The sequence below is a fragment of the Calypte anna genome, chromosome 8 (assembly GCF_003957555.1).
Source record: "Calypte anna isolate BGI_N300 chromosome 8, bCalAnn1_v1.p, whole genome shotgun sequence".
Lineage (NCBI taxonomy): Eukaryota > Metazoa > Chordata > Aves > Apodiformes > Trochilidae > Calypte > Calypte anna.
Window position 1 is genome coordinate 2,818,867 of NC_044254.1, and position 9,252 is coordinate 2,828,118.

The following is a 9,252-nucleotide window of genomic DNA, read 5'->3' on the forward strand; positions in this document are numbered from 1 at the left end:
TGAGGCTGCAGAGAGCAGCTTAGGGTCAGCTGTAAGGTTTTCTGAGAGCTTAAACCAAGGCTGCATGGTATTTCATGCAGAATTATCCTCATTAAAGTTGACTTTAGAGAAAGTAGGTGCACTTCTCACAGGTGCTGGGAGGAAAATCTGTTGCCATCTTAAATCTAGCAACATCTTGACTTCCCCAAGCAGCAGCCCAGGAGGTGCTGTCTGCAATAGTTGGGTTTCCAGCAGCAGTCAGCATCTTGCAGAGCTGCAACCTCACTTCCCCAAGTGACGACTGCAAAACCAGAACCTCCTAAAGCCCTGGGTCCATCCAGCAGCAGGGAAGGTGGAAAAGAATTCTCCTTTTCCTTTACCTGCTCTGAAAATTTCCCAACAACCAACTGGGAGCAACCCAGCACAGAGATCTGGGCACACCAGTGCCACCAGATGCAGCTGTAAGGAAGTTTTTGGGGTGTTTTTTTTTTTCCTGAAACTGGAAAGCTCTTCAGAGGAAGATGGAGAACCCACTTCTGTTGCTCCCTCAGCTGAACATCTCTGCTTCAAAGGAGAAATCCTACTACAAAGTGATGAAATCCACACTGAAGGAAGAGCCCCACAAAGCCAGCAAACCTGGGTAAGTTGGAACATCAAACAGGATTCTTCTCACAAAGCTTCTGGGTGGGAATTTAGGGCACAGATGGTTTTATTGCTGACATGGATGCAAAAAAAGTTATGGATTTCAGTCCTAGGGATTTATGTATTGAATCTTAATTCACAGCAGAAATATTTTTAAAGAAAAACTAAAAATCAAATAAGCCAAGAAAATAGGGAAGGGAGGGGTTTTTATAAAAAAAAAAGTTCCTTTTTTAAAACTTCAAGTGATGGGAAGCAACACTTCCCTTTTCTCTGTAAAACCTTAGAAGTAAAGGGTGCTGAGCAAACCCTTCTCTAATGGGCAGTTTCACTCCTTCATCTTTAAAATAAATTTAAAAGATACTGAAAATCAATAGATTTCCATTCCTCTTTGCCAGTGCTCAGTATGTAAATTTGTGCTAAGCTGTAAGCAAAAAAAAAAAAAGGGAATAATACACATAGAAATAACATCAACTTCAAGTGAACACTTAGAGTTCACTATTTAAACATGCTATTTTGAAAAACAGGATATATATTAGGATATATAAATATATTAGGATATATAAATATATTAGGATATATAAATAGAATATATATAATTTTTTAATGTTGCTCCAGTCAAAAAGAGACTTCTATAATATGTTTTTTTTCCCTGATACACCCTTGTCATTTCCATAAAACTATCAAAACCAACTAGTTTAGATAAAAGAATCAAAGAGCAATTAATGATGATTAAATGCTCCCCTCATTCTGATGCAGAAGCAGTGATATTGGTCAAAGGAAATAAAATGTTTGAGGGAGAAAAAACTGTCTGAGCTTGGAAAAAAACCTGTTTTGAGCTTGCAAAGCTGCCCTAATTGTGTTACAGAGCCAAACAGAAGAGGAACAGGCTGAGCCTCCTTCTGCAGAAACCTGACTTCCAGGCAGGTGATCATCTTGGGAAAGCTGGAAATCTGAGAAAAGCAGCAAGGTAAGGGTTATAAAAGCCTGAGCTGAGGGGGATTCCTTTCAGAGTGACTCAGAATGTTCCCTGCATCTTGCATCTGCATCCAGACTTGGCAGAGAAAAACACTTTTTTAGTTTAAAAGTTAACAACCTAACCCAAGCATACAAACTTTTTGCCTTTCTGTGTTGTTCTCCAGAGCAGAATATTCAAAATAAGAGTAAAACATGAGCAGCTTGGCATAGCTGCTGAAGAATACACTGAGTTTTTGGGGTTTTTTTAGTTTTATTATTTTTTTTTTTTTTGAGTTTTATTGAGTTTTATTCTCAGAGTGTCTGAGAATAATGAGACATCTGAAAGATGTTTGTGGCAAACCAAGGAGGCCAAGATGTGCTGTTGCCCTGGAAGATTATCACCTAAACCATATTGCTGCTGCTTCATCTTCAGGCTGTAGAATTTCCTGTCTCTCATTAAAATAGACTCAAAACCACATCTCTGTCAGAGTCTGAAGTTTAAATAAGGTTTAAACCATATTTACCAGGTTCCCATATAAGTTTTACCATCCTGCAGGATCTCAGCTCCCCCAAAGGAGTAGCACAGCACAGTCATTGAGGAGAAAAATCCTGCTCTAATAATTCTAATAATTATAAAGAATATTAATTCTTTAAAAAAAAGTACAACTCAGCATGAAAAACATCAGAAAAAAAAATAAACCCAAGGTCCTTAAGGGGAGGAGATGAGCTCCTTTAGTATGTGATCTAATCAAAGGGTTTTTGAAATGGTCCTGAGCAGTAATGGTGGGAGAACAGAGGTTACAGCAGCTTCATAAATACATAATATGGACAATTCTTCAAAACTTTCTGTTTCTTAAGCAGTGTGTCTCCTGAAGAAGCAGTGAAATGGGGAGAATCTTTTGACATCCTGCTTTCTGAGAAAGGTCAGTGGTTTTCCCTCTCCCTGTAGAGCATTAGGATGAACAATGATGGAAAAAGATGGAAAATTGTATTTATTATAATTATCAAGTTATATTATATATATTATTTTATATAATATATGTGTATATATTATATAAAATAATATATCAAATTATATATGATTGCTCACTTAAATAAACCTGGCCATACGTGAACTTGGTATGATGGATCAGTTGTAGCAGCATGGTTCTGCTCTCATCCTGTGCCCAGGTTACACCCTGCTGCCAGCTACTGAAGCTGGTTAAAAAAAAACATTAAAGTTTTGTATTTTATTCAATTCAAGTTATATAACAGGCAGCAGAACTTAATTTGAACAGTGCTTAAATACCCCTGACTGCAAGACCAAACGACTTAGACGAAGGGATTGAGTCCATCATCAGCAAATTCGCAGATGACACCAAGCTGGGAGGAAGTGTGGACCAACTCGAAGGCAGGAGGGCTCTGCAGAGGGACCTGGACAGACTGGAGAGTTGGGATGATCCCAACGGGATGAGGTTCAACACGGCCAAGTGCCGGGTCCTGCACTTTGGCCACAACAACCCCATGGGGAGCTCCAGGCTGGGCACAGAGTGGCAGAAAGGGACCTGGGAGTCCGGATTGCCAGGAAGCTGAACAGGAGCCAGCAGTGTGCCCAGGTGGCCAAGAAGGCCAATGGCATCCTGGCCTGTATCAAAAACAGCATCACCAGCAGGTCCAGGGAGGTGATTCTGCCCCTGTACTCAGCCCTGGTGAGGCCACACCTCGAGTACTGTGTCCAGTTCTGGGCCCCTCAGTTTAAGAAGGATGTAGAGGTCCTGGAACAGGTCCAAAGGAGGGCAACCAGGCTGGTGAAGGGACTCGAGCACAGGCCCTATGAGGAGAGGCTGAGAGAGCTGGGGCTGTTCAGCCTGGAGAAGAGGAGGCTCAGGGGAGACCTCATTGCTGTCTACAACTCCCTGAAAGGAGGCTGTAGCGAGGTGGGAACTGGACTCTTTTCACAGACGACCTTCAACAAGACAAGAGGACACAGTCTTAAGTTGTGCCAGGGGAGGTTTAGGTTAGATATTAGAAAGAATTTCTTCACGGAGAGGGTGATCAGGCTATGGAATGGACTGCCCGGTGAGGTGGTAGATTCTCCGTCCCTGGAGACATTTAAAAAAAGACTGGATGTGGCACTCAGTGCCATGGTCTAGCAACTGCTCCGGTGGGTCAAGGGTTGGACTTGATGATCTCTGAGGTCCCTTCCAACCCGGCTAATTCTGTGATTCTGCGATTCTAAAAATGAGAACATGTCCCCTGTACTTATGTACATGACTTTGTACCTCACTTATGTACAAGACTTTGTCACTTCTCAGTGAGTTTGTTCCTAAAATCGTGATTTATCCAAACTGGCCAACATTTGGAAGGTTATCCTTCCATTTTGGAGGGATCCATGGAAGCACTTTGCAGATCTGTTCCTTGAACATTGGACATTACCACGATTGCATTGCTCCCACAGATTGAGAATATTTTGGAAAGAAAATACATTCAGCATAATAACAGCAGGATAAAGCCAATGGCTATGGAGCTAAAAGCTATTTTAAATTACTACTTTACAGCGAAGACTGAAATAATGTCTCAGTCAACCTAAAGTGATATCCAGCCAGATTCAAGTCCATCACTTCCATATGTATCCACATGCTTTGATTGCTTCTATTTCTTTCTAAATTCATGAGATCTTGGGAGTGGTTTTTCACAGATGCTGGGAATTCTGTAATTAAGGATCAAAATTAAAAAACTGCCCTGATATAAAAACATTTATGGGTTTTAAAATAATGACCTGCAATGGCATGGAAGTCAAGAGGAACCCAGGCTGCTACAGTGCAGAGTCAGTGTGAGAAGAGCTGCTAAGGATATTTTTTAAAAGCCATTTATTTTAAATTCCTATTTCACAGCAGTCTACTTAGGAGCAAAGATTGAAATAATGCTTCAGTCAACCTAAGCTGATAACCAGACAGATTAAAGACCATATGTATCCATAGGTTTTGATTGCTTCTATTTCTTTCTAGATTCATGAGATCTTGGGAGTGGGTTTTTACAGATGCTGGGGATTCTGTAATTAAAGATCAAAATTAAAAAACTGCCCTGATATAAAAACATTTATGGGTTTTAAAATAATGACCTGCAATGGCATGGAAGTCAAGAGGAACCCAGGCTGCTACAGTGCAGAGTCAGTGTGAAAGAGCTGCTAAGGATATTTTTTTAAAAGCTATTTATTTTAAATTCCTATTTCACAGCAGTCTACTTAGGAGCAAAGATTGAAATAATGCTTCAGTCAACCTAAACTGATAACCAGCCAGATTAAAGACCATCATTTCCATATGTATCCATAGGTTTTGATTGCTTCTATTTATTTCTAAATTCATGAGATCTTGGGAGTGGGTTTTTACAGATGCTGGGGATTCTGTAATTAAAGATCAAAATTAAAAAACTGCCCTGATATAAAAACATTTATGGGTTTTAAATAATTACCTGTCGTGGCATGGAAGTCAAGGGGAACCCAAGCTGCTACAGTGCAGAGTCAGTGTGAGAAGAGCTGCTAAGGACACATTTTTAATGCAATTCCATGTTCTTTTTTGCAGCTGGGTTGGATGCCTTTACCAAGTTCCTGAAATCTGAGTTCAGTGAGGAGAACATCGAGTTCTGGGTTGCCTGTGAGGACTACAAGAAAAGCAAAACTCCACATGAATTTTTGCCAAAAGCCAAGGCCATTTATGAGACATTCATACAGAAGGATGCTCCTAAAGAGGTGCAGTAAAAATGTTCCTCACTCTACACAGTTTTTGACACAACTCAATTCCTTAAATCCAGCTAAGACCCCACAACAGCATCTTATTCCAGCTCAGAATTAGTCTGAAATTCCCAATTTCTCTCTAATTTCTTGGCCAGCAGAGATCTTTTCCACACAGATTTCTTAGTGTCTTGTTGGGATCATAAAATAGGTTTGCTGAGTTATTTTATCATCACTAATTGCTCTTTGGTTCTTTTATCTAAACTATTTGGTTTTAATGGTTTTATGGAAATGACAAGTGTGAATCAGTGAAAAAAACCCATATTATAGAAGTCACTTTTTGACTGAAGCAACATTTAAAAATATATATTCAATCCTATTCTTTAAAATAGCATGTTTAAATAGGTGTCTGACACTTCATTTAAATCATCACCCTAATTAAATCTTCCCAGGATGAATGCAATAGAATAATGGAATAAATTTTTATATGCTTCCTGAAGCTTCCAAAACCTCATTGAAATAACTTATATAACTGAATTATCAAAGTCCTCTCACTTTTCTACTGCTAAAAATTGACAAGTAAGTCAGGAATTTTAAATATTCAGTAAAAAATCCCAATGAGACCAAGTTCTGTGTGAATCCTAAACAAGAATGTTTAGGAAGGAGATTGAGGTGCTGGAGCAGGTCCAAAGGAGGCAACTGGGCTGGGGAAGGGACTGGAGCACAGATCCTATGAGGAGAGGCTGAGGGAGCTGGGGGTGTTGAGGCTGGAGAAGAGGAGGCTCAGGGGAGACCTCATCACTCTCTGCAACTCCCTGAAAGGAGGTTGGAGCCAGGGGGGGGTTGGGCTCTTTTCCCAGGCAACTCTCAGCAAGACAAGAGGGCAGGGTCTCAAGTTGTGCCAGGGGAGGTTTAGGTTGGAGATGAGAAAGAATTTCTTTCTGGAGAGGGTGATCAGGCATTGGAATGGGCTGCCCAGGGAAGTAGTGGATTCTCCGTGTCTGGAGATCTTTCCAAAGAGCCTGGATGTGGCACTGAGTGCCATGGGCTGGGAACTGCAGCGGGAGTGGATCAAGGGTTGGACTTGATGATCTCTGAGGTCCCTTCCAACCCAGCCAATTCTGTGATTCTAAAGGAGGGAATTCTGTACTAACCTGGTGTTGCACAGCCTGAGAGCTGCAACATTTTCAAGAAAACCATTAGAAAGTTGCTTTTAGTCAAACATCCAGCTGTGTTTTCTCCTTTCCCAGTCTGTCCTTGCAGCAGTGCCATCCCTGTGAAGAATCTCACACCCATTACTGACCATGAGCATTCTAATTCTGCAGGATCAATAAAAAATAATATCAATGAGTCCAGGTCCTTTTATCAGGCCTTTCACCCAAGTACAGCAGCATTAGTAATAAATAGGATAATAAATAAATAATAACAGGAAATAATAAATGGGAAATTAATGAATGCACATTCATTCATGAATGAAAGAAATATACTTCTTATATATTAATATATATTAATAAATTATAATTATAATATTAAGTCTATTATAATAATATAATATATTATATATTATTAATGTTATAATAGTAATAATATAATATATTTTATATTATTAATGTTATAATATTAATAATATAAATATTAACATACTTATATATTAATATAAGCTTAATATAATATTAATACTTCTTGTATATTAATATTAATAATATTCTTATATATACTTCTTATATATTAATAATATTTAATAATATGTTATTATAATATTATTATATATTATATTATATTATTATATTATATTATATTATATTATATTATATATTATATTATTATATTATATATCGAATGTATTATATAATAATATTATATTTAATATTAATATTAAAATATTGATAGTGTTAATAACTCTTAATGCCATATATTAATAACAACACTTAAAATAATACAATATTTATAATATATAGAAATAATACTTCTTATTTGCAGGTGAACTTGGACTTTCCAACCAAAGAGGTGACAAGTCAGAATATTGCCCAGCCTCTCATCACCACCTTTGATGCAGCCCAAACCACAGTCTACAGGCTGATGGAGCAGGACAGCTACCCACGGTTCCTGAAATCTGACACCTACTTAAATCTGGTGAAAGGGAGAAACCCCAACCCTCCCACCCTCAGGAGAAGATCCCGTTCTTTCACTGTCAATGATTTCCAGGGTGTAAAACCTGATTTTACTGCTTGGTAACAGGGAAACTCAGCCCTCCTCCATCCTTGCTATTGCAGCAACTTCTGTGTGGTTTAAAATCCAAGTCCTTGGTGGGTTTAAATGAGGGGAAAGCAAAGTTAGATGCATTTACACCGGGTCAGAACTCTGTAGCCAGTGATTAATTTCATTTATTATAGAGAAACAGGCAACACATTGACAAGATGTAACCCAGTGTTCATGCAGTATTATTATTTTAAACTTAAGCAAGAGCCATAATTCTCCAAAGATTTGAGATTCCTGCATAAAAATGTGTAAAAAGCCATTTTTACACCAAGCATCCTGGGGCTGGATTATTTAGGACAGAGCTGTATCACGGTTAGAATCCACACACCTGGGCTTTGCACTTTTCTAGATTCCTGCAATATTTCCTACAGGAAGATTTCCCAATATTTACAATATTTCCTACCCTTCTACAGAGTATTTGAGGTATTTTCTCAGACTGCAAATCACACAGGAACATTATTAGGTGTAGTGTAAAATTGCACAGCAGCCACTGCACAATTAAAATGTAGCTACTGCCTATTTTAAGGAACACAAGAACACCTATTTAATTTTTAGGGTATATTTTTGTACTGTTTTCTTACTGCATGTGTGTTTTCTCTGTATTTAAGCTATGCTGTATATATGAGCTCTGCCTTCAAATACTTGTATTCTCATTTTTTTGCAGCAAAAGAGGGCCAAGGATAGTATTTTAACACCATGTGTGTCATTAAATATCAGGTCATGAGCATTTATGTGTATATATATATATATATATAATATTTCCATTTTAATTTGTAGACATTCATGCCATATCAACTTTGTTACTACACTTTCTTCTGAATATTTCCTACCTTTTCTTTTGAAAAAGCATCTGAAAATTACCAGGTTTTGGGCTCAGGGAGAATTAACCTTCAGTTCTACTTTTCATTAATATACTCTCCATGTTTCTAGAGGAGGAAAGAAAAATCTCCCTTTTTATTTCTTTACCCCTGAAGTCACACATTCCCTTTAGCCAGCACATGCAGTTATCCTCTCCTTTTCTTTCTGAATTGGGGCAGACTTAAACCAGGGGACAGTTCTTAAAATGCTGCAGGATTTATTTGTCACTAGGACTTGATATTCAGTTGCTTTGCATGGAATTTATGTTTTCTCCTTTTCTTCCCTTAGTCCAAGTGAAGAGGGTGGGACATCATATTCCCTGGTAAATCAGAGCATTTCTAAACAGCTTTAGCTGAAGGTGTCCAATTTTTAATAAATCTGAAGTGATCTACTTATAAAATTGTCAGGATTCCATTTATCAATAGTACATTGATGAGTGAATATTCACACTTCACTTCCCTTATAACTATATTATTTAATTATGTATTATCTAATTATGAATTATAACTCACAATAATTGTAATTATACATTATTAAATATTATAATTCATATTATAATTCCCAGCAATCAAAGCTGTGCTCAGAGACCTGAACTCACCAGGAATCCCTGCCAGCCCACAGTGACCTGGGCACCACTTCCAGCCTCCTCCCTTTTCCTGGAGAACAGACAAGAAAAACACCAATAAATGGGCAATGATCCCTGCTGGTTTATTCCACCACCCTTCCCTGATCCCAAAATTCCATGGAATGTGAAAGAAGTCTGAACCTGTGACTGAGGAACTAATCCAATCATTTTGGTGGTGTTGGGCTCCATATCAATATGTAAACCACCTTTTTTTTTTACAGTTTAT

General features: G+C 38.1%; 1 protein-coding gene across 2 annotated transcripts; it reads left to right on the top strand.

Annotated features, from left to right (window-relative positions):
* The first annotated feature begins 270 nt into the window (after positions 1–270).
* On the top strand, positions 271–8,857 carry LOC103529392 (regulator of G protein signaling 18). Of its 2 annotated transcripts, none has more exons than XM_030455201.1 (5): positions 271–619; positions 1,487–1,588; positions 2,434–2,498; positions 5,136–5,302; positions 7,265–8,857. In XM_030455201.1, the coding sequence occupies exons 1-5, from the start codon at positions 501–503 to the stop codon at positions 7,517–7,519; spliced, it is 708 nt and encodes a 235-aa protein (XP_030311061.1). In that variant the 5' UTR covers positions 271–500; the 3' UTR covers positions 7,520–8,857. The 2 variants fall into 2 exon arrangements, with proteins under 2 accessions (XP_030311061.1, XP_008493049.1); XM_008494827.2 differs by having other exon boundaries at positions 2,437–2,498; positions 7,265–8,340.
* The last annotated feature ends 395 nt before the right edge of the window (positions 8,858–9,252 follow it).

What these genes read in the sequence shown, in the direction of transcription:
- LOC103529392 (XM_030455201.1), top strand. Translation starts at nt 501, where the DNA reads ATGGAGAACCCACTTCTGTTGCTCCCTCAGCTGAACATCTCTGCTTCA. An exon ending in CACAAAGCCAGCAAACCTGG is followed by an intron (nt 620 to 1,486) that starts GTAAGTTGGAAC and finishes ATTGTGTTACAG; the next exon opens with AGCCAAACAGAAGAGGAACA. An exon ending in AGAAGGATGCTCCTAAAGAG is followed by an intron (nt 5,303 to 7,264) that starts GTGCAGTAAAAA and finishes TCTTATTTGCAG; the next exon opens with GTGAACTTGGACTTTCCAAC.